The sequence below is a fragment of the Cavia porcellus genome, unplaced genomic scaffold, assembly GCF_034190915.1.
Source record: "Cavia porcellus strain 051 isolate PalLab524CR breed Dunkin Hartley unplaced genomic scaffold, mCavPor4.1 scaffold_11, whole genome shotgun sequence".
Lineage (NCBI taxonomy): Eukaryota > Metazoa > Chordata > Mammalia > Rodentia > Caviidae > Cavia > Cavia porcellus.
In genome coordinates this window covers 50,891,721-50,916,515 of record NW_026947494.1, presented here as the reverse complement: position 1 = coordinate 50,916,515, position 24,795 = coordinate 50,891,721, and the positions used below count along the sequence as shown (strand labels likewise).

The window sequence follows — 24,795 nt, the reverse complement described above, 5'->3', positions numbered from 1 at the left end:
AAGTTCAGTTGCTTAGGTTTTTCTAATTCTGATTTTTATGAACATTACTAATACCTTTGGGTATGCTCAATGGTAGAGTACATGCCTAGCATGCATAAGGCCCTTTGTTGAATGCAATAGCAGCAGCAAAAAATAAAATGCATAAAATATCAGTAGTAACATATATAACTATAAATTCTCTCAATATTAAAGGATCTTTATTTCATATCAAGATATTCTTTGAATAGCAATGTAAAATATTTTAATAAAAAATATTTGGTTTGATACTTAGCACTATCTCTGACTATAAAAAATAAGAGACGCATATTGGATAGCAGATCTTTATCAAAATGTTTTATAATTTTCACAACTATCTTTTGTAACTGGCTACTCTTATTTTACAGATAAAGAAACCTGAAAACAACAAATTACAGAAAAGACATGCATTAAAGGTAGGAGCCAGGTTCTTCAAGTACATTTCGTTTAAGCACTGTATTTTCTGAAACGTACAAAGTGGCATACTGCATAGCCCAGAGAATTTTGAAAAAGCCAAAGGGCCCATCAAAATCAAAATCAAAAAAATCTAAGAGGGAAAGCTACAAGGCACTAATACTAGAGCATTAATTACTTTTGTTTTCCATTTCAGAAGTTTCCAAAGCAGACAAAAGTACTTAGATTCTTACAAGTAAAGTTTTAAGAAAACCATACTAAGGACAAATGACAATAAAATGATCTTACACTTCTCACATTGTAACTTAACTGCAATTAAGACAACTAGTCTAAATTCCCATGTTGATGTGGTAAAAATTACAGTACTGAGCAAAGCGAAGTTTAACTATTTGTCCATCTATGAGTTTCTGTTCTTAGAGACAGCTGTTCGCTAGTAGAGAGACCACAGAGATCAAACTCAAAAGTGAATTCTTATCCCTTACATCACTCTTAGAGATAAAAATGGCCACTCAAATTGAGATTAGACTTTAATTTACTACTTTCCTGCTGAACTTACTGCAAGGTACAAACAATACCTATTTTTATGAGCTTTAAATTCTGAAAGATCCTTGTTAAATCTTCAAATGAACTCCAAGCCTCAGTAAATCTATCCAATGTAAATTCTGACATATTGATTTTGCTCTGAAATAACATATTAAAATGGGTCTTCGTAATTGTATTCTGATTCCCATTAATATTCATTACAAATATTTTTGAACACTACATTCACCATCTAAATGGGCTGTCCCCTATTCCTTTCCAGAAAACTGATCCACTGAATTGTTTTTCTCTTATTCTTTCTTATCACTGCACCTTCATTTATGCTGCGTTTGTCTACAAGTAACCTCATGCTTCACATATCAATACACATCTATTCTTTTTCTATTCAGATTCTGCTCTAAGAATTCGATTAGATAAATGAACAATGGTCTAGTAACATCTCTGAAATATATGCCATCTATATGTATATAGATATAGTCCCTGTAATTATTTGGGTAACTGTCCACAAGGCCCATATGTTAAATAATTAGTACCTAGCTGGCTTGGTACTCCTAGCAGGTGGTAGAAGCCTTTCAGAGGTGGGTGCTAGTGGGGCATCTTAGGTCACTAGGAGCATACTTTTGAGAGAGACTCTGTGATGCCAGTCTTTATTCTTCTGCACTGTGACGTAAGATGAGGATTTCCTATACTTTGTGTTCTCACCATGACATACTACCTCACCACAGATTCAACAGTTAGGAGCCCACTGAACACAGACAAACCTCCAGAACTATGGGCCAAAACAAACTTTTCCTGTCTTTAGTGTAATTATCTCAGATATTTTGTTATAGTAATAAAATGCCAATTAACACAGGAGATATATATAAATATGTAGCTCTCAACATTGATTGGTTTACATACAAAAACTGGTTTACCATGACAGTTATGAGTATGTTACTTACCTAAAATCAAGGTAATCAAACTCTGAAACCAAATTTACAATTTAAATTAACAATGTAAGGCAAACAAATAATGATCATTTTGTTCAATGTAGAGTGCAAATTTTAATGAGAAGTAGTTTAATACCAACTGCTTACAGTTGCAAGAAAAAAACAGTAACTATATGGTGGAGGAATAACACAATAGAATCAGTCAATTTATCAACGATAAGCAGGTACCTCTGGATGTGACAGTCCAAGAAAATACAACAATTAGGTAATATTTCACCTAGGTTTTCAAAATATGAATCTAATTTATAAGGAAACATCAAACATCACAATGAAAAATGTTTTACTCTATTGAGGGAAAGAGAGACTCAAAAGGGGAAAAAGGAGAGAAAGGCAGGTAAGGACTACATCGTTTAAAAATGTTAATCACGAGAAAAAAACAAGACTAAGGAATTAACATCACCGAGTAAAAGAGACTACAAAAACATAAAAACTAAATAAATTTTTGATCCTTTTGGACTGAACCACTAAGAAAATAAAACTATTTCTCTATTTAGTAAAAAGCACCTGTGCAGGCAACTGGTAAAACAAATGGGGCAAAAGTTAACAATAGATGACTTCAGTATACGCTGTATGGTCTTCCTTACACTGTTCATACAATGTTTTTCTGAATCTGAAATGACCTTTACATAAAAATGTAACAGCTCTGATTTCTATAGAAAATTTGTAGGTATTACTGTCACAGAATATTATACTGTCTTAAGTTTTTGAGGTATACGTAAATGAAAATAAAACTAGAAACAACCCTTGTGTTCCTATAAGATGGCAAAACTATGAAAATCTCCATTTGCTCAACTGTTGGCAAGGAGATTTAAAAACTATTTGGTTAAAAATCTAGTGATGCGGGGCTGGGGATTTAGCTCAGTGGCATAAGCGCATTCCTTGCAACTGTGCGGTCTTGAGTTCGATCCCTGGTACCAATAAAAACGAAAAAGACAAAAAAAAAATCTAGTTATGAGAATGTAAAAATAAACCTCATGTTTGAGAAGTTCTCAACTACATGTGTTACTCTGGCATACCTAACTTCATGAAACAAACCCAAGTAGACATCAAAAATAAAGTGAACATTTCCTAACAATGTACGAAAACTTGGAACATTTTCAAGATACAACACCCATCATTGTCCCTCATGAGACTATACAAGAAAAATTTTAACTGCACAAAACAGTTTTTACCTTCAATTCTTATTACAGTCATTTTGAGAAGATTAAATTTCTATACACACAGTTTAAAGTTCTACATGATAACAAAATTCTTGTGGACCACAGTAGCTTTATACTTTTAAAGTATAGCAAGTGGAATTTATTGTAACAGTAAGGCCAGGATACAGGGACAGTCCTGGGACACTGGCTCTATATGTCAGAAAAGCATTAAGAATGTGTTTCTCAAAAATCTAAAACTAGAAATTTATTTTGACCCACCTATTCCCCTTCAGAATTCATAATACTGAATACTAGGAAAAACCTATATAACCATGAAACGATGAATCAATAAAGAAAATGCGGCATTTACACACAGTGGAGTATTACTCTGTCACAAAGAAAGATAAACTTGAGTCATCTGTAAGAAAATGAATATACCTTGAGAACATATTATTAAGTGAAATAAATCAGACACACAAGCTTAAAGATCAGGCTCTGTTTAAGACAAAGCCTCAGAACAACTACAGAACTTCACTTCAGGACTTGCAGTGTTAAATCCTCCCTACAACTGGGTGAGAATCAGGCAAGGAAGACTGCAGCATCCAAGGTACAGGGTAGGCACAGACTCCTTGAAAATTTAAATTTAGGCCAGGAAGGACATTAGGCCCAGGGAGAAACCAGGCCCAGCCAGTATGCTTGAATTCCCTACCCCATGTCCTAGAGCCAACAGAAACTAGAGGACTGGTTGCTTTTTCTCAACTTACTAATACAAGCAAGAACATGCCTTGGCTTGAATAGTTGCCACAGTCTGGGGTATAGGGATAGAGGGAACCCTGGAACAGAAAGGGCACATTATAAACCCACAGAATGTAAAGTTACCTAGAGAAAACTGAAACTTGGATTTTTAAGACCATGGACCCTAGAAGAAACCACTCATTGAAAACCACAGCAGAATTGTGAGGTCTTTTTGTTTTGTTTTTCCAGTTTCAATTGGCTCTCTTTCTTTCTTCATTCATTTTTTGGGGGACTTGAGTTGTCTTTCTCTTTTCTTTTAAATAATGTGATCACGGGAATAAGTCAATATAGTTCAATAATAATTCTCAATATGAATGATCTCAATTCTCTAATTGTAAGACAGACTGGTTGAATAGATCAAGAAATAAAATTCATCAACATGCTATATTAAAAAGAAAAACATACTTAACCCAGAAAGAATTCACAGATTAAAAATCAATAGCTAAAATACAGTATTTTATGCAACAGGACCCGGAAATCAAAAAGCAGCAGCTATCTTGTTTTTCAGACAAAGTGAACCTCAAGGAAACATAAGAACTACATATTCTTTAAAGAGCAATTCAATAGGAAGAGATAATAATCATAAACATAGATGTGCCAAGCAACGGCATACCTAACTTCATGAAACAAACCCAAGTAGACATAAAAGGCCAGACAAACATAAATACAATTATAGAAGGGGACCTCTATACTCCTCTCTCACAAATGATCAACTATACAAAAAAACAAAGCAAAACAAAACAAAAAACAAATATCAGAGCTGAACAAAACCTGCATACTGATAGATTTAATGGACATCTATAGAGTATCCTACCTGCCCATAAAAAACAGATTCTTCTCAGCAGTAAATGTAACTTTCTCTGAAACAGATCATTAAAAATAATAACATAGGGGCTGGGGATTTAGCTCAGTGGCATAAGTGCCTGCCTTGCAAGCAGGCAGTCATGAGTTCGATCCCTGATACCAATAAAAACCAAAAAGACAAAAAAAAAAAAAAAAAAACATAAAAAATAATTTTTTTAAAAAGATCATATACTGGTCAAAAAATCATGTTTAAGTAAATACAAAAGAACTGAAATTATAACATGCATATTATCAAGATCATAGTGCAATGAAACTAGAAAGCAATGGTAAAAGAAACTAGAGAATTTATACAAATGAATGGAAATTAAGCAACACATTTTTAAGTAATCAATTGATCTTCGAAGAAATAATGCCAGGACAACAATCTCAGAAATTATAGGACCCAATAAAAGCAATCCTAAGAGGGAAGCTGTGAATTCCTACATCAGAAAAACAGAATGAGCCAAAATAAACATAATGATATACCTCAAGGTCATGGGAAAAAAACAATTCAAATCCATAGTTAGTATGTATAAGGAAGGAAATTGTCAAGATAAGTAATGGAAAGAAGGGAGAGACAGATCTTTCTCAAGGGGATCAAGAGATGAGAGGAGCAAGATCAAGAGTTGGAGGGAGGAAGGAAAGAGGGAAGGAAAAGAGGATTTAAAAAATAATTAAAATGCATTACATACATCCACCAACTTCGCCAAAGGAATGTAAACATTAAGTACTACATATCTGTACCAATAAACTATAAAAGGAAGCTGGACATGGTGGCACACACCTGTAATCCTAGCACTCAAACTCACTGTGAGTTTGAGGCCAGCCTGGGCTACCCAGTTAGTTCAAAGCCAGTCTAAACTGTAAAGCAAAACTCTGTATCAAAAAGTCAAACAAACACGTTTAAAGAAGAAAAAGAAGATCAGAGCAAAGATTACTGAAATAGAAACTAAAAAAAAAAACAAAGAAAAACAACACAAAGAATCAATTCATCTAAGATATGATTCTTTTTTTTTTTTTTTATTTTTTTGGTCTTTTTCCTTTTTATTGGTACCAGGGATTGAACTCACGACCGTCTGCTTGCAAGGCAGGCGCTTATGCCGCTGAGCTAAATCCCCAGCCCCAAGATATGATTCTTTAAAAGAATTAACAAAATAGACAAACCTTTAGCTAATCTTACCAGGAATAGGAAAGATCTAAATCAATTGCAATTACAAATGAAAAAGATGAAATCACAGTGGATACTGACAAAATCCAGACTATTGGTAACTACTTTTTAAATCTGTATGTCAAAAAACTGAAGAATTTAGAAATGGGTAAATTCCTAAATACAAATGAATTAACAAACTGAATCAAGAAAATATAAAGTCCCTAAATCAGGGCCGGGGATTTAGCTCAGTGGTACAGCCTATGTCTTGGCAAGCATGAGGTCCTGAGTTCAATTCCCAGTACCTTCCCCTAAAAATACATAAAATTCCTGAATGATCCAATAATATGCAATAAAACTGAAGGAGTAATTAAAAAAGAAAAAATCTAAGAACTAAGAAAATCCCACGATATGATGGATTCACACTGCTGAATTTTACAAAAACTTCAGGTAAGAGTTAGTGCCAATACTTGTTAAACTATTCAATGAAGTCAAAAGGGAAAGAGTACTCCCAAAATCTTTCTTGGAAGCTAGTATGGCCTTGATTTCAAAACCTGACAAGTATTCAACCAAAAAATAACTACTAGCCAATCTCTTTAATGAACATAGATCAACAAGATACTGGAAACAATGTAATAAATCATCAAGAAGATCATATACCATACCCAAGTAGACTTAATCCCAGAGATGCAAGGATGGTTAGATCTATCTAAATCAACAAATGTATTATATCACATAAATAGAAACAAGAACAAAAACTACAGAATCATCTCAATAAGTACAGAAAAAGCTTCTGACAAAAATGCAACATTCATTCATGATAAAAATGCTGAAGAAAATAGGGATAGAAGCTGATTAAAAATATTTATGACAAACTATACTAACTGGAAAAAACAAAAATTTTCTCTCTAAAATCAGGAATAAGACAAAGATGTCTATTATCACCATTCCTACCCAGTGTAGTACTTGAAACAGTAGCCAGAGCAATTAGTCAAGAGAAAAAAGAATCAGAAGTGATAGGTACAGAAAAGGAAAAAGTCAAATTATCATTATTTGTACAGTACCCTTTTTTTGGTACCAAGAGTCAAACTCAGGAATTGTGCTTGCCAGGCAGACACTAAGCCACTGAGCTATATTATCAGCCCCATCACATGATTTTTAAAACAATCTGGATGCGTAATTAAAATTTCCACCATAAGAGCTGGGGATTTAGCTCAGCGACATAAGCACCTGCCTTGCAAGCAGACGGTCGTGAGTTCAATTCCTGGTACCGATAAAAAAAAAGGAAACAAAAGTTAAAATTTCCACCATAAAGAAATTATATTAACCTGATTGAAATATTAAATGTTGAAACGTTAATAGGTATCAGTTTTCTATATTGGTCAAAAAATGAATTAAGAAAAAAGAAAGTCTGGAAATCTCTCATGAGAGAGCTAAGAAACCTAAATGCATGCACTGATATTAGATCCAACAAAGCTTAGTGGCCAAAGGAAAAGGAACATCCAGTATAATATCCACATATACTCTTCCAAGATGAACATGAAATAAGCTCTTAACATTTTTCAAAATCCACAGTCAAAACTAGATGAAAAATTTTAATTACCAAGTAAACTTATAAAATACCCCCTAAAAAAGCACAAAAAATTAACAGTATAATTTTGAGAGGGTTAAAAACAAAACAAAAAAAAAATGCTCTTCTTTAAATATCCAAATTACAGCCTTTTTGTTTTACCAAATTGAGAACGTTAACCAAGTCTATAAATTATAACATAATTTCATGTATATAAGGAGGGAAAAAAATTTGCAAGCTTTTTTAGAAATAATCTGAATTAAAAAATAACAGCTACTTAGCAGTACTTTAGAATTACCAAACTTTAAGACATGCTTTTAAATTGTCACTGACTTTGAAACACTTAAAAGTGGCCCTGTGTACAGTAAGACTCATTAAATCTGGTAATTTAAAGAAAAATGGAAATTCAGACAACAAAATAAATTGAAAAATGAATAAAATCAAAATTAGGGCCGGAGATTTAGCTCAGCAGCATAAGCGCCTGCCTTGCAAGCACATGGTATGAGTTCAATCCCCTGTACAAAAAAAAAAAGAAAAACACTGGATCCCTTGTCTACTCAAGAATAAATGTTCCATTTTTTCCTTTCTAAATTAAAATCAACACTTGCCACATCTAACAAAATTAGAATCCATGTACATAAAAGTTACATCATCCGGCAACACTGATCCCCAAAAATCGTGCTTGCATTTTGATGCTTTGAAGAAATACATTTTAAGAGAATACTTCCTCACCTATTTTCAGATGGCAGAAGTGAAAGCAAAGCCAAAGCTGAAAGTTTTCTTCTTTCAGGTTGGGTAATGTTGTCCATTCTGTCAACCCACATTTCAATCATATTTCCCAAAAGCTGGTCCATCTGAGAAGAGAAGGCATCTCAAAATATTTGAAATTCAATTTCCTCCTGGATAAGTACTAATAAAATCTTAAGCCCCTCAAGTCATGGTTAAAATTCTATTACAGTAAACCACAGAATTGGAATACTTTAATTTGACGCAATCTTTAATCTGAAACAAAATAATCTGTGCAACACTAGAAACTCCATTTAAATTAACCCTGAGCTAAGTACACTTAGTTAAATAGTTGCATCTAGCCTTTGAGTGATTTTAGTAACTTCAAAAAGTGATTTACCAATAAATATAAACATTCTTGTGGACTGAAAATGTACAAATATTTGTCAAAATTGTCCACTTAGACTTAATAATTTATTCTGTTGAGTGATTTCTATTCAATATTCTGTAATTTGCTGGCCTGGCTTTCTCTCAGAGGAAAGAACAGACCACAACCTCAACCTAATCAATTTCAAAGATAAATGAATGGGTAATTTACTAGGACAGTTACATGGTCCACGAACAATAAAGGCAAAATAAATCAACCTAAAAATTATGGTTTTTGTCTAGATGTCCCCCCCAAGTCTCATGTAGTCATAGGGTTTTTTTCTTCAGAGGGGGTGAATCTAGAATGTGACTGATTTGTAGTACAACACTGAGATTAAGGGTACTGACACTAAAGGTGGTGACTGCTGATCAATCCACTGATTGACTGGTACTACGCTAACCCGAGAGACTAGATATAACATAAGAGACAGAAAGAGGCTTGTCTTGCTTGCTGCCTCTTATTGCTCTGGCTAACTTCTGCCAACATGTAGTTAACTCTCTGCTACATGCCACCCTACTCTGAGCCAACTATGGACTAAAATCTTTACAAACTGTGAGTTAAATAAACCTTTCCTTCTTTGACCTTGGTTATTAGATACTGTCACAGCAATTAGAAAAGTAAGTACAATGCTAAATAAAGTTAGTGTGAAGATTAATTGTACCTGCTGACTAAGCTAGGCTAGGATGCTCCTCTGTTCAATCAAAGACTAGATTATTTGCTCTAAGAGCACCTGGGGTGAAGGGAGTTTCAGCCAATCAGGTGAAGGTCTTAAAAACAAAAACAGAGTATTTGTATAAAAGAAATTTTGCCTCAAGCATGCAACATAAAAAATTCTGAATTTCTAGCCTGCTCTACAAAATTCAGATTTGTCACTCCCAACAATCACAAGAGCCAATTCTTTAAAAATCTCTTCACCTTCTCTGTGCACCCCTCTCACCTCTTTCGTCTCTTCTTCCTTTCTTTTCTTCACTGATATAGAATTTACAAAGTAACACATGAGTAAATATACCAATCACACCGACTAACAGCAGATGTCACTAAGGTTTTTTCTACTTCCAGTATCTTTTCAAAAATACGGTATATTTAATATCCAAATCTCTAGTGTATGAGTTTGTCATATAAAATCAATGATATAGTCTCATTCTTTTCTATTTTAGTGTTGTTACATTTTTCCAAGAAATATGCCAACATATTAATGAATAATCAAGAAAGTATGTACTAACTCATGACCATTATTTATATTTCAGTTCTCTAAATTATGTACTGCATGCTGCAATGCCATAGTGAACTCAAAGAATATTTACAATCATTAAAACACCTGCCAGATACTTCAAGAACTATCAGTTCAACATGGTTTTAAATTTTAACACTGATAACTTCCTAACCCTATAGCTATCCCTATATCAAGTTATAACAGAAAATTAAAGTAGAGAATCTAATCTAATTTCAAGGTTTGAGAATGGGTGTGCCATCTAAAAGATACACAGACACTACTGGTCAATAACTAAGGTAACTTAAAAATGAATAAAAATATATTTTAGGTTTCAGTGTATTATTTTTCAATAGCTACATTATCAACACACAACAAACAAATGTTCTAACTGATTTAATAAGAATGTTATCTAGCAAATGAGGAAAAGAATAGGTGGTAGAGCCAGATCAGTAAGTAAAAGTCTGAGAAGGTAGAGAAGTGAGAGCCAACTGTTCTTTTCAGTGCTAGCTGGGAGCATGGCCAGTAGAGGGAATGTATAAACTGGTTATATTTCATCACTGTAATACAACAGAGACCAAAAGTCTAGCCTAGAATATAAAAGCAGGGAAGACTCGAAAATAATGTGTTTTTGAGCACCAGCACAATACAAAGTGGATGGAAGATCTTTTAATAAAACACTGGGAAGTAAAGAAAAGGAGAAACAAATATGGCAAAATTTTGGATTGTCCCAGATCCTAAAGATGGATGCAGAAATGTACTTCATGTTTCTATTACTGGTTTCCTGTCAAATGATTTGTTAATAGGGAAGGAGAGGTCAAAGGCATACTCCATGTTCCTAAGTATCACGGCTGCTGATTATCCTACAGTGGTTATCATGGAAGGAGAAACAATGAGGGTGATGCTTAGGTAACACACTGAGGGAAACACACACAGTAAGAAGGGTTCAAATGGGACAAGAAAACTGAAGTACTTCACGGAATAGAATCTTTATATACCAAATAATTTTGGAGCTGACTGGATATATGAGCAAATCTGACCCAGGAATACTGAGTCCAAGTCCAAGTCCAAGTCCAAGTCCTTCCAAGTACAAGTTGTATAAAAGAACCACAAGCCACAAAAAGCTGCAAAGCAAATAATCAACTACTATTAAGAGAGAGGCAAGGAGCAAAGAAGAGGGGAAGTAAAGGAGAAAGGGAAGGAGGGAACCAAGATTAGAGGAGCAGAGAAAGAAAAATAAGAGGATGGGTAGAAGTTGTAAGCAAAGAACATTAGGTTAGTACAATGGTGCTAACAAAAATCAATGAAAATTTAAAATATGTTTTTCTTCAAAATTACCAATAGGTGAATAGAGTACCCTGACATAGTACTCTAATTACATGATAGCAAAGCTAAGCTATTCTAACTGTCCATGAAAAACTACTATTTTTATGCATTATGACATAATATTTTAGTTAACAGTAATATGCACAGTTAAGTTACATTCAAGTAATTTAATATTTCACTGGAGATTTTACCAGGTCCAATGTTGACACTATTTTTCTTAATTTAAAAAAGTCTTGTTAATGTAAACAACTTTTCTATTTCTAAAGCACACTGGTTAGCACCATTGTACTAACCTAATATATCTCTAATGGTGCTACAACACTACAAAGTTGCCTGTTTAAGTACTTTGCCATTAAAATAAAGAAAGTGATACAAGCTTGTCACATCAGGGTCTCCAGAATCTAGGAGTGAAGTGCCTGTTCAAGAGTAGGTGAGAGGCAATAGCATGTAGACAGAGGATACCAGTCTCTGAGGTTAGGCTGCTGGGTTCTGTAAACCAGCTCTGTCATTTACTAGTTGTACAGACTTGGGCAGGTTGCCAAATCTAAGCCCCATACTCTCCCTGTGTGAGTCAGGCATAAAAATATTCTCTTAATATTTAATGACTGAAAAGTTAAAAATCTTATTTGATTCTCATGTACAAGGCTCAAATTACCACTTCATGTAAAAAACTTATTCCAAACTATAATAGTTGTTAATGGCTAAAGTATTTTTTTAATAAATCTTTTCTGAAAAGGTCATTTTCCACAATCATTAGAAAAAAATTTCTCAACCGATGGTACAAGCTCATTAAAGGAAGGAAGCAAACAAAAATAGGCAAAATATCCCTGCTTCCAACTATATATCAGTATAAAAATATAAACATTTCAACTGCATTTTAAAGAATTTTTTCTATTTCAAGGAATAGTACAATGTAAATTGTTATTTAATGTCAAGATTTAAATGCTTCAAAACAACTTTTGTAAAACTTCATTCAATCAACCATTTTCTATTTATATTTGGTTAAAGATGACTTTAAGTGGATTCTTACCTCCTGATTAAATTTATGTGCCATCTCATTAAGAAGTGAAGAAAAGAAACTAGCATTTTGTAGTAGAACTCGACCCATAACTCCAAGATATGTTGACATGACTACAGGATACCTCTGTATAATTAAAACATGACACACTTAAATTTGTGTTAAGGAATAGTATAAACAATTGCAAATAACATAGTAACAAGAGGAATATAAAATAACACTGATTTTGCTTCTCTTCATAATGAACTATTAATATTGCATAAGTTCTAATTATATGCTTTATGTATTATATATTTATGTGGGTTATATGTGTATGTACCTGTAGCTACACATATATACATATACATATGACAATAAGAATATATCAATGGCATGTTTTTGTTACTCTACTCATTACATAGTTACATAGATCTACTTAAGAATCGGGCTGAAAAAATAACCAATGATTTCATACATTCTGACTATAACAATATCAGTACCATTTTACCCTCTCATGTTCTCAACAATCAGAAATTTTAATTAAGTCATTAACCATTACTCCACTTCAAGTCACTTGTGTAAATACACAGGCATATAAGAGATGAGATGTTAAGAGAAATCTATACTTTTCAATGTAGAAAAGGAAAATGCAAAGGTGTTTTTTATCCTGAAAATTTACTTAATTTGTATGATCCAAATGATAATCAATGACAAAGAAGTTATACTTTATACTAATCAACGACAAAGAAATTATTTTCCAATTAAGAAAGAGAATAATTAAAATTAGGACCCTGGAGTCTAGTGCCATCCTTATAAGCTTAAGAAAAGTCTTACCTCCCCTTCTATGATACCCTTGAAAACATAGGGTAAAATTGGCTGAAACATTTGTGGGCCTAATACTGGGTTCACTTTAAGGGCATTTTCCACAACCTAAAAACCAGAAAGAAAAACTGGTGACATTCAGTACAAGTCATTGCTTCATGCAAAACACAGATAAGAAAATCATGAGCTAAATTAAATATCTCATACCATACTTGAGAACACATGTAAATATATGAGGTATACAATATCCTACCTCTAGAAACATTTTAACAAAAAAAAAAATGTAAACTGCAATTTAATATAGTGTATGCATTATTTAGGCACATCAATATATCTTTAGTTTATAAGGACATAGGTAGCAGCTGCAGCATGCTGTGAATGCAACTGTTACAAGTAACCCTCAGAAAATGCTACTCTAACAAAGGCAGCAAAGGCATCTAATCTTAGTTTTTAACATCAATACTAGTGGTCTCAAAATAAATCTATATTTAAATTTATCAATAAATTAAAGGAAAGGGGCATGTTATATATAGCTATAAATTAGAAAGCATATATTTTATTTGAGTCATGAATATTGATTGTTACATATGGAAACTTGAAAAAATAACAAATTACTTTCATGTAATTAAGGTATTCACTCTATAACAAAGGTGAGAGTCAGGAGGGACTTGAAAGTAGAGTGGGATTCTTCTGTTATGTATGCATGTATGTATGTATGTATGTATGTATGTGCATATTTATTTACTTATTTACAAAGTAAAGAATATAGCAGTCAGGATATAACAATCACGAGCAAGAGCATCTATGCTGCCAGTGCAAGGGCTTTGGAGATGGAAAATAAAATGGGCACCAGCTGAGAAGGTTGATGGTCAGTTAAAAGCTTGGTGTCAAAGTCAGGTTTCCCTTATGACCTCCAACAGTACTTCTCAAGATTAACTGCATACTGTGCACAACTATTCCATGAATTAAAGGGTTCTAAGCATCTCCAGTCTCTGCTCCTTATATGACAAGAGGGTGCTCAAACACAATGACTGTCAAAAACACTTCCTTGCATTTCAGAACATTTCCAAGAGAAGTAAGAGTAGCACCTAGAGTTGCAACATCTCTAATTTGGTGCAAGAAGCTAAGGAAATGTAAATTAAAAAAAAAAAAAAGTTTTTTTAAAATATAAAAATTTTTTCCTGTGGTCTAAGCACTATCTACTAGGAGACACAAAAATAGAAGATACTTGTTCCTGACTAAAAACAAGAGGAGATAACACTGAAAACCAAATTAAATCTGGGCTCAAGTTTATTTTTAAAAAAATTTGATCACATCCATGAATAAGAATCAGCCTATCTGATCTACTGAGGTGGCCTTGACAAAAACCTCAGGGACAGTAAAGTGCACGGCAGGAACATCATCACCAAGCCAACTCCCAGGAGCACTCTCAAATCCCAGCAACACTGCTGCTCTTGTCTGCTTTTGCTAGAGAGCAGCCAGCCAGTCCCACTGCGCTACAATGATGACAGAAACGCTCAGGACATGAACAATGCGAAGGAAGATGAGCTGAGGATGTTAAGGAGCAGTAGAACGAGCAACAGAGCTAAGGGACAAGACTCCTTCTAATCAGTAGGGCAATCCCTAAAGAGTCAAAGTTTGAAAACAGTCCAAGAGACTTTCTCTGAATGGCAATAAATGGTCCAAAAGAATCAATAAAAGCTGAGGCACAGCATTGTAACCAAAAAGAACACCCTCAAAACCACCTTCTCCTTTACGGAGCTCATGAAGCACATACTGGTTGGAGCATGATCAAGATTCCCAAAAAAGAGAAACAGTACAAAATCAGATAGGTCCAGATATTGTCAGTTTCTGTGTGGATAAAGAAGACAATTTTAAAATAAGCCCACAAGAAGTTCATATTTGGTCAGTGACAGGTAGTCATAGCCTTTCAGCCAGTCCAGAAACATACACCAGGGGATGACCAGTGAACATTACTCCCAGATACACACTTTTCTATCTTCCCCACGGATGGTGGGCCTGCCTGGGGCAGTATCGGCACCCATGTCCTCCTGTTCTTTCTGGAACACTGGGTATGTCTACTGCTCTTTGGTTTTGGTTGGGTTGGGCATTACCCACATGCCCTTCTCTTCTAGCAGTGAACCCAGTTCAGTCAGTTCCACATCAGTTTTCCTTTCACTGGCAGTGTCCCACTGCCCTGTGCCACCAAAAATCCTTTATGGGAAAACATCTGGCTGGTATTTCAAAATCCTGCAGCTTCAGCTTTAAGGTAAGTTTCGGGCCTCTCAGTTGTAGGAAACAGAGATCTCCACGTGATAGCAGACAGAAGGGTTGAGCAGGTGGTACTCAGGGAATGGTTCCTGCCACATCCCACAGTGCTGGAAGGCCCACGTGACCTTCTTTAACTTTTTGCTCTAACATTGTATTCTACCAGGGATGTACAAGTAAAATATTACATATTAACACTGTAGAAATAGTCTACTCAGATGACTGCTATTATACAGTAATAGTCAAATTCAAATGTCTCAGCCTGATGACTTTAGGAACCAATTTTTGTTTTTTAAAATCATGTAAAGCATCTATACAGTTCCCAACTATAAAATGTAATATAATACAGTGTATCCTGAAACAGCTAGTTTCCAGACATTATTTTTTACTTATAACGTAAAAAATCACTCTGAAGCTGTATAGAGATCATTCCTTTGAAAAGTGGCATAGTAGTCAAACTAGATGGATAACTATCCTTCCAATGATCCATTCATCTATTAAAAATTATTTTTATCAGCATTTTGCTGTTACAAATAGAACTGTTTGCATCTTTATTCGTCCTTTTCTGAATATACCCGCAACATTGTTTTTTAAAGCCATTTGAAAAATGAAAGATTTTAATTTGTGCTTAAAACTCAATTTTCTTGATTCATACTTACACTAAACACAAAGTGGCTAAGAGCAGGGATTCTGATTTAGGAATGCCAATATTTATACTTACTAGCTGTGTGACATTAGATAAATCATCTACCCCTTTGTTATTTAATTTCTCTCCCATAAAAACAGGAATAGTACTGTCATCATATGTTTATGTGAGGATTAAATGAACCCTACATGTTATGTGCTTAGAAACATGCAGCACACAGTGAGATGTTATTGTTATTTTTGCAGAATACACCTTTAAATTAATTGTGTCAACTTTAGCCTTATCAAGGTGAATAAAAGCAACTTGGCACAGTGATGCTTGATATGACCATGAGAGAAATAAGAATTTCAAAAGGCAAAGTGGAATGTATATATGTTAAAACATATCATATTGAAGAACTGTTAGTAATTTAAATTTTGAGTATTTTTAGAATATAATAGTATTCATCTAGATAACCTGTTCTGAGTCACAGAATAAAGTCTTTTTTGCTCTAAACCATTTGCTCCCAATGCAGGCTTTACTAGTTTCTCTATCCAATTTTCCTCACATTGTAATTTTCTGCTTCAAAGAACAAAGAAGTTTCCTGCAGGTATTGTCAGATATTAATGTAGATGACATTCAATCAAAAATGTATTAAGAATGTTACACAGCACACTATATTAAGAAATGGTGTCTGTGAGATTAAAAACTAAAATAATGAGCTAATTCTAAACATTCTTATTACAACTATCGTAGAAGTCTTAAAACAGGAAAATTTCCACAATTTTGGAAGTTCTCCCAACCTTCCAATAAGGGCATAAAATAAAAGCACCACTGTCCTAAAATATTCCTTTACATAAAAATACAAGAAATTTACTTGTGGTAATTAGTACATCTCTAGTTGTCAACATCCATCAATTTATTAAATACTAAAATCTAATTTCTGAGATTTCAAATCAAATATGTTTTCATCTAAATATTTATACAAAATAATGTTAAACATAATCAGATTCCCAATTTTAATGCATTTTTATATTTTATGAATGACCCACTAATTGGCTACTTTCAGAGAAAGTAGGCCTAATCTGTAACTTGTATGAATCATTACACATATTTTACTACATACTTGGTTGAAATTAACCAAAATATAAAAATATTGCTGTTCTTTCAAAAAAAAGAAAATGATTTCTGCTAACTAAAATCATCAAGGTCATGAATAGTGTGCAAGTTAGGGAACTCTCCAAAATAAAGTTTTGAAGATTGTGTTACTCTGAAAAAAAAAATACAATTTCCAATAGCCAGCTGAACTGCACTTCTTAATAATAATGTACTATCATTAAATAAATTGCCTCCTTAGTTTTATGTCAATGATGTAGTTTTATTTTTATTGAGAATTTATTTAGAAGAAATCGTCATAAAAGGAGGCAGAAAATCTTAGCGTTTTCCAGTCAAAGATCTAGCAAATAAATAAACTGGTTTACAAGTATGTCATCCCTTTTCCCCTCATAGACTTCATGACACAAATCACATAATGAAATAAAAATAGACAACTCTTATTAGTTATAACATGCTAGCACTTATTAAAGTGCTTTTATATACACTAACTCAAGTAACCCTCACATCAATCCAAGGAACCAGGTAAAGTTATCATCCCTGTTCAACAGACAGAAAGTAAAAAGAGTGAAATTGCTATGTTACATAGCTGTGAATTACACTGGCCAATATTCTAACCTGAAAGTCTTCCCTCAGTTCACAGACATTCCTGCTATACTAAACTCCTTCTATTTTGTGAGAGTATCGCAAAAAACAAGTAATCAGAAGTAAAAATTCTCCTTGGGACACGCAAAAGCCTTGTCTCATTTTAGATAGATGTTTCATAATGCCCATTCCAAATTATTTTATAAGTTGTCTTTCAAAACCACCTAATACTGTTGCAGAAAAACTCTAAAAAGCAAGGTTTTTTCCCAATTTGGTTCATTATCAAATGCATACCACCTATCACGCTGGTTAATATGACTTGACTATCTACACAAACTTTTACCCACTGACTCCTTAAGTATACTTTATAACTGCGGCATACTTACTGTGCTTTCTTCAATATATTTCATACAAAGAACCTCTTTCGGCAACCATTTTTTTCCTAGGAAGTCACTTTTGAAGATTTAAAACAGTATCATGGGTTTCATACACATATGCTGCTTTGTTATGATTGTAACACTTACCTAACTAGAGTTTTGCTCTGTTATCTACTTAGAACACAGAAAAGAAAAAAAAAATACACCTTCTCTCAAAATCCACACATAAATTACATACATGCATATATGTATGTATCTGTAAAGATACATTTTAATATAGATTTATATATATGCTTAATACTATTTATATCTTTAATATAGAGACTACGACATACAGATAATACACCGCATAAAGTCTACAGGTTCTTAATTATACATAATTCTGACAAACTTGGTACTCTAACTTCAATAGCTAACCCAAATTAAAACTATCAAATATGGTTACACACACACCACACACACACACACACACACACACACACACACAACTATCCCAAAGGCAGGCTGACAAACGGAAGGGGTAAAAATTATCAGATGTCACTGATCTTTGGATAACTTATTAAACAGTTTTTAAATTCTTGCTAAACGAAGTGAGGTATAAGGAGGTATAAGGAGTGAGGTATAAGAAATACCTTAATCAGTTGTGACTTAGAAACACAGAATTACCCTTTAACAAGATTTGTAGCAGGTTCCTATGCACATTCAAATTTTGAGACCTCCCATAAAGATGTTATGAAACCAACTGAGTACTATAAAAGAAAACACCCTGTCCAGAAGTATATCAGCTCTTCTAATTTGTGTCAACTATCAACACTCAAATGAAGGATTAACTTCACAAAAAAAACAGATGTTCAGTGTCACAAATAATTTTTTAATTGTTCATTGATAAGATTATAATACCTTGAGCACTTGGACTTGACCTTCTGTAGTAATTTCCTTTAGTAGCTCACAAAAGGACTGACAAAGACCTACTGCGTATGTCTGAAATTCAATCAAAATCAATATACACATAAGAATATATCTGTAAAATACACATAAAATTCAATTTGAGACTTATAATCCATTTGAGAATTATAGCTAATAGTCTAAGCAATAAAGTTTCAGTAAGAACTCAGGTAAGAAAAGATTATGCCCCATACAAGTATAGTTGATACATTAATATATTTTCAGCATTAAATGACAATGAAACTCCATAATTCATATTTACCATGCAGTGGAAAATACTGAGACTTTTTCCCCTTAAAGTAACAAGTCAATCTTAAATTCTCAAAATAATGCTCAAAATAATTTTAAACTCTCAAAATAGTTTTTTACAATGCAAAACTACAACATACCTGTAAAAATTCTGTTGATGATAAAAAGATATAACCATTGATAATCTTAAAGCAGGTTCTGAGATTTTCTGAACTTAGTTCTGCAAAAACAAAAATTTAAAGTTCTTAAGTAAAGGCCAAATTAATTTGTTATTCAATTTAAATGAAGTGATTCAATTTAAGTTATATACAAAGTTTTCTAAGTGCTATTCAGACTATCATTATGTATAAATGTTCATCTAAAAACTGGTATCAATCTTGAACTTAAGATTACCTCATTTACCTTTCAGTAGTTAAAACAATTTAGAAAAACACCAATTTAGACAATTTAGAATCTATACAATCTAAACAATTTAGAAAAAAACTCTTTTCCAATCAGAAAAACAAGCAGATAACCATTTGACCCAATCTTTCATTTCAATCTAAAGTGTTAGTGCTGACAGGATGAACAACATGTGACTAAATCATTTTATCACTATATTTTGACATGTGTTTAAATGAGTTCATTCAATGACTGAGTCTTACTACACTGGCACTGACTATGTTAAGATAAACAATTCTGAGGCAGGGCATGATGGCACGTGCCTGTAATCCCAGCGCTCAGGAGGCTGAAGCAGGAGGACTGCCACAACTGTGAGGCAGCCTAAACAAAACAGTGAGACTCTAAAAAGGAAAAAAAGAAAAGCTAAAGGAAAAAGAAAAAGAAAAACGAAATAAAAACAATTGTGTACTATACTCTAAAAAATATTACACTTCAATATTTCCAATTCTTGGCCTTTACTCTTCAAATCTGCTACGCAATAAAAAATTGCACATAAAAATTTTTCTTAAACATGCAACTACCAAAACAACAAGGAAAAAGATACTGTTTTTATTGTCTTTCAAGGACAAAGTAGAAACTATTTCTTAAAATTGTAATTAAAAGTTTACGAAGGCAATTTTATATGACTCATTACATACAATAATGGTATAACCGTATATATACAGTTAAATAATTATACAGGTCAAAATATAGCTCAAAAATATGTCTAAAAAAAATTTTTTGAGACAGTTTCACTATGTTTAATTCAGGTTGGGTTTCAACTCACTATGTAACCCATGTTGGTCTCCAATTCACACCAATCCTGTTGCTTCAGCCTCCAAATTGAAGGTGTGTGCTAAAATGACTAGCTAAAAATCTGCCATTTTTACTGCAATTATTTTAGAACTCCTATTCATTTGCAATAGCACAAAACTTTTTTCTTTTTCAACCATGCAACAAAATTATATTTATTTTAAAACACGGTGAATAATTTACATCTAAAATTTTCCATCAGGAGCAAGTCTGTTCACTATAAGACATTCATCGTGTGAAGACATTTTTGACCCTCACCAGTAATATTTAATACACAGATGCCAAGGATACTATGAAATATTCTGCAGGGCACAGGAAAGCCCCTCACAACAAAAGCTTACCTGGATCAAAATATCAGTAGAACCAAGAGTGATAACTCTCTGGTTTAAAAGATTAGTTTTTTTTCTTTCAGTAAAATTCTACAAGCTCTCAGGTAAATTTGTTACTCAACAAAGAATCATATCTAATCATGCTTTGTTCATATGTGATTTATATCTATTAGCTTGATTATCTGCTCTATTTTGTTTTTCTTTATTCTTTTCACTATTTTTAATCTGTATTTTATTTTACATCTTATGTATTAAGTTTCTGTAAAAGTAAATTATGAATTATTATAGAAAATTAACCAGAACCTACTTAATACCCTTAAAACTATTTAATGCTTTATTTTTGGAACTGCAATTTCTTCTATTTCAAATTCTGTATATGGTAATGTATAAGGTAAAATAATGGTAAATGGTAAATGGTAAAATATGGTAATGTATAAGGTTAAAAAATGTATAAGGTAAAATAATCTCCTTCCTTCCAAATTACATAGGAAATTTACAGCAGAAAAATTATACTGTTGAAAAACATTAGCTTGGCATTAAGACCATGAACACAAGTAAATTAAATTTATGCAATAGATTTAAAGGTCAAAAACATTCCCAGTAATCAGAACAAAATTAAAATAATTATTTTTAGCGATAGCATCTGTTTTAGAAGTTTCAGGTTCTTGTTACATTTAAAGGACATAAAAAGAATTAATTGACATACACTAACAATAATTAACTTAAATATTTGAAGTGTTTGGGACTATTGCTTTTATACATTTTAAAAATGAAATTTTTTGCTAGTAGTTTTATATCCAATTAATAAAAGCAATCACATGTTAAATAAATTCTTAAAACTCACTGGTCTAATAGAGTTTTTTTTGTTTTTTTGTTTTGGGGGATGTTTTTGTTTTTGTTTGTTTGGTCTTTTTAAGATGGTCTCACTATGCAGTTCAAATAGGTCTTGAACTCAGAATGATTCTCCTGCTTAAATTTCCTGAGTGCTGGGATTATAGGCATATGTCACCACACACTGCAAGAAAGAGTATTGTTTTAACTGATACCAAAACTAAATATTCATTTTAATCTATCAGAAGATTAAAACAAATATTTTGTCCTATTTACCAATAAATTTAAAAATTTATCTGAAATTTATTCAGAATTTATCTGAATATATGTAGAAAGCTACATGTCAAACAGTATGAATTAATAGTACAAAATCTAAACAAAAATAAATGTAATATTGATCCTAACATAAAAGAAAAAGAAACATCATTAGTCAAATTCAACCTCTCGGGGATGGGGTTTAACACAGCGGTGTAAGTACCTGCCTGGCAAGCATGAGATCATGAGTCTGATCCCCAGTACCAAAAAAAAAAAAAAAAAAACAAATTCAACCTCTCCTCTTTAAAATAAAACTGTTTCATATTATTAATGTAAATGTACATTAATTACAACGCATCAAAACATCTTTTCAAAATAAAAGTAGAAACAATTCAATAGTATCCATAGCACCAGTATCACTGAACAGAAGTTTCCAAATCTTTCAAAATTAAAAAATTTAAACAACTATTCAAGGCTGAGATTTCTTTAGGTTTAAATGAAAATAAGGGCCTCGGGCTGGGGATTTAGCTCAGCGGTGTAAGCGCCTGCCTGGCAAGCGCGATGTCAGCTGTGAGTTCGATCCCCGGTACCAAAAAAAGAAAAAAGCAAAGCAAAGCAAAGAAGGGCCTCAGTCCTGCTGTACAGGCTATACCACTGTGCTATATCTCATCCCCAGACCTTCATTAGTTCTTGCTTCAATTAGATAACAAACCCTACAGAGATAGTTGATGGTTGGGTACTTTTTCTTTTAAAATAGTGGTAATGTAAATAGTAGTAACAGCCATAATAAGAATAATCATCGAGTACTTCTTGAATACTAATCGTTGTTCAAAATACACAAAGTTCTTATTACTGCTGGGGGATGTGGCTCAGTAGTAGAAAACTTGACTACTACTCCTGAGGTCCTGGACTCAATTCCCGGTAGTGCAAAGGGTAGGGGAAGGGGGTTGCACAAGACGAGGCTCCAATGTATGAGTGAGGAGAGGTGAGGAAGGAGAAAAGGTGGGAATAAAAGAGGGAGGGAGGGAAGACTGACTTAAAAGTGAAACACAATATAATAAAGTGAAGCTACTGTGTGAAGTCACTAGTATGTGACAGTGGCAGAATACTGTTCATGACAAAGTTTATAATGGGTCTTGTCAAGGTTTCCATTCCTTGGTCAAATATACAGAAGCATCAGAATTACACTAAATGGCACTGTACGTGGTCTTCAAATTGGGTAGAACAAAATTGAGAAGCTTTTTAACAGAGGGAGAGGAAAGTTAAGAGGTATTTCCCATTTGTTATGATGAATGAAAAACAGAACTTTTCCTAGAAAATCAGGAATCAGTGGCTGGCCTATTGGCATGACTTCATCTTAGGGAAATTATTCCCTTACGGGGAAGCTAAGTGAAAAACTACAAATAGCTCTATCTGGAACTCAAATGGTTACTTTAATTACTAAGATCTTTATTCTGGGCAATGAAACAGAAGAATAAAAGAACTCAGAGGAAACACAAACAACTAATTATATTACTTAGGCACCATGGTCATTTAATGAATGAGACAAAACCTTTTTAATCAGTTCCAATTGTGTTTCACTTGACATCTGCTGGTATGTTCAAAGAATGACTACTTTTTAAGCATGTCATTATATCTCAGTAATATTTTTACTTCTGAAAAAGATACCCAAGGACAAGTTGTCAGACAAAAAGTCTACCTAGTGTTTTTTTTAACATAATATGCTTCATAATTACAGTTCATTCATAAATACCACTTCAGTGAACAACATATATAATTTCCTAATATGGAATTTCAGCTTAATTAGAGCAAAGCAGTATATACAAAGCTTAGTTTGAACAACTGATTGAACAAAATGTCTCTATAAAAGAAACTGAAACCACAGTATACAAAAGCAATTTTACAATAAATTATTTTCCCAAAATTTTACTTTGTACTGCTTTTGTTTATTTTTGTTTGGTGCTGGGGATCAAACCTAGGACATGGTAATTGTGAGGCAAGTGATACACAAGCCCCAATATAAACACAGTGTTCAAGTAATATATAAAACTGTTGTCAAAGGCAAAAATTTTACAAAAATTCAAGCTTAAGCTGTAATTTCCTAAAAATACTTTGTTATTAGAAAATTTTCCACAAGGTACTATAATAAGTGTTTACTCTTAAATAAACCTAAATTATTCTAAAAAGTTATATACAATAACCTAGAAACTATAAATGCACTTTTCAGCTTATTTTGTTAATATCAGGGACTCTAATAAAAATGGAAAGTGTACTCTAAAGTCAGTTATACTTCCTCAAAAGCTAGGTGTTACTTAGTAAGATAATGCTCTAATACATACCAAGTAGTGGTGACATATTCTGAAATACACGAAGCAACTCTGGTGTAATACATGGACTGTTTTCTAATGTTACTAACCTAGGGAGGGAAAAACATGATCAAATTACTTTACATGTCAATGAAAGCCATAAACAAAATAAATACAAAGAAAACAGTCTCACCTAAAGATAGGAAAGAAGACATTACAAAAATTATCTAAGGCCAAACATGGAGAGGCACATGCCTATAATTCCAGCACTCAGGAGCCTGAGGCAAGAGGACCCCTATGAGTTCCAGGCCTGTTTGACAACATATGGAGTTCAACGCCAACCTTAACTACCTGGCAAGCCCTGTCTCAAAAAACAACTAAGAAGATTACAAATGTCTTAAAATATAAGCCTTCTACATACTATATTATGTAGTACCATTTCTATACACATAGCAAAAATAAACTTTACGTTTATTAACAGAACTGTAATTTTAAAGCAAAGAGATTAGTACAAATTGGTCCAGAAGGGATAAAAATTACTTTGTTGTTTTGATTTTCTTGAAATAGTCTGCCACATATAACTCATGTGTCTCTTTGATGAGAAACTGGGTTAATAAATTAATAAAATGACTTTTGCTGAATACTTTCTAAATATAAATTTAGTACAATAAAGGCCAGTTACAAAGTCAGGTGTGCTAGTATACACCTATTATCCCAAC

At 33.0% G+C, this 24,795-nt stretch overlaps 1 protein-coding gene and 1 pseudogene across 3 annotated transcripts in view; both read right to left on the bottom strand.

Annotated features, from left to right (window-relative positions):
* Positions 1–24,795, bottom strand: part of Ipo11 (importin 11) — a 231,452-nt gene that overhangs the window by 99,232 nt on the left and 107,425 nt on the right. For all 3 annotated transcript variants that reach the window (XM_063258231.1, XM_063258230.1, XM_063258228.1), the window contains 6 exons: positions 24,110–24,186; positions 19,263–19,342; positions 18,829–18,909; positions 12,973–13,068; positions 12,172–12,285; positions 8,185–8,306 (listed from right to left, as the gene is read on the bottom strand). In XM_063258231.1, coding sequence (XP_063114301.1) covers positions 8,185–8,306; positions 12,172–12,285; positions 12,973–13,068; positions 18,829–18,909; positions 19,263–19,342; positions 24,110–24,186 — 570 coding nt within the window. The remainder of the gene's footprint in view (positions 1–8,184; positions 8,307–12,171; positions 12,286–12,972; positions 13,069–18,828; positions 18,910–19,262; positions 19,343–24,109; positions 24,187–24,795) is intronic.
* LOC111754807 (adiponectin receptor protein 1-like) lies at positions 13,078–18,821 on the bottom strand (annotated as a pseudogene).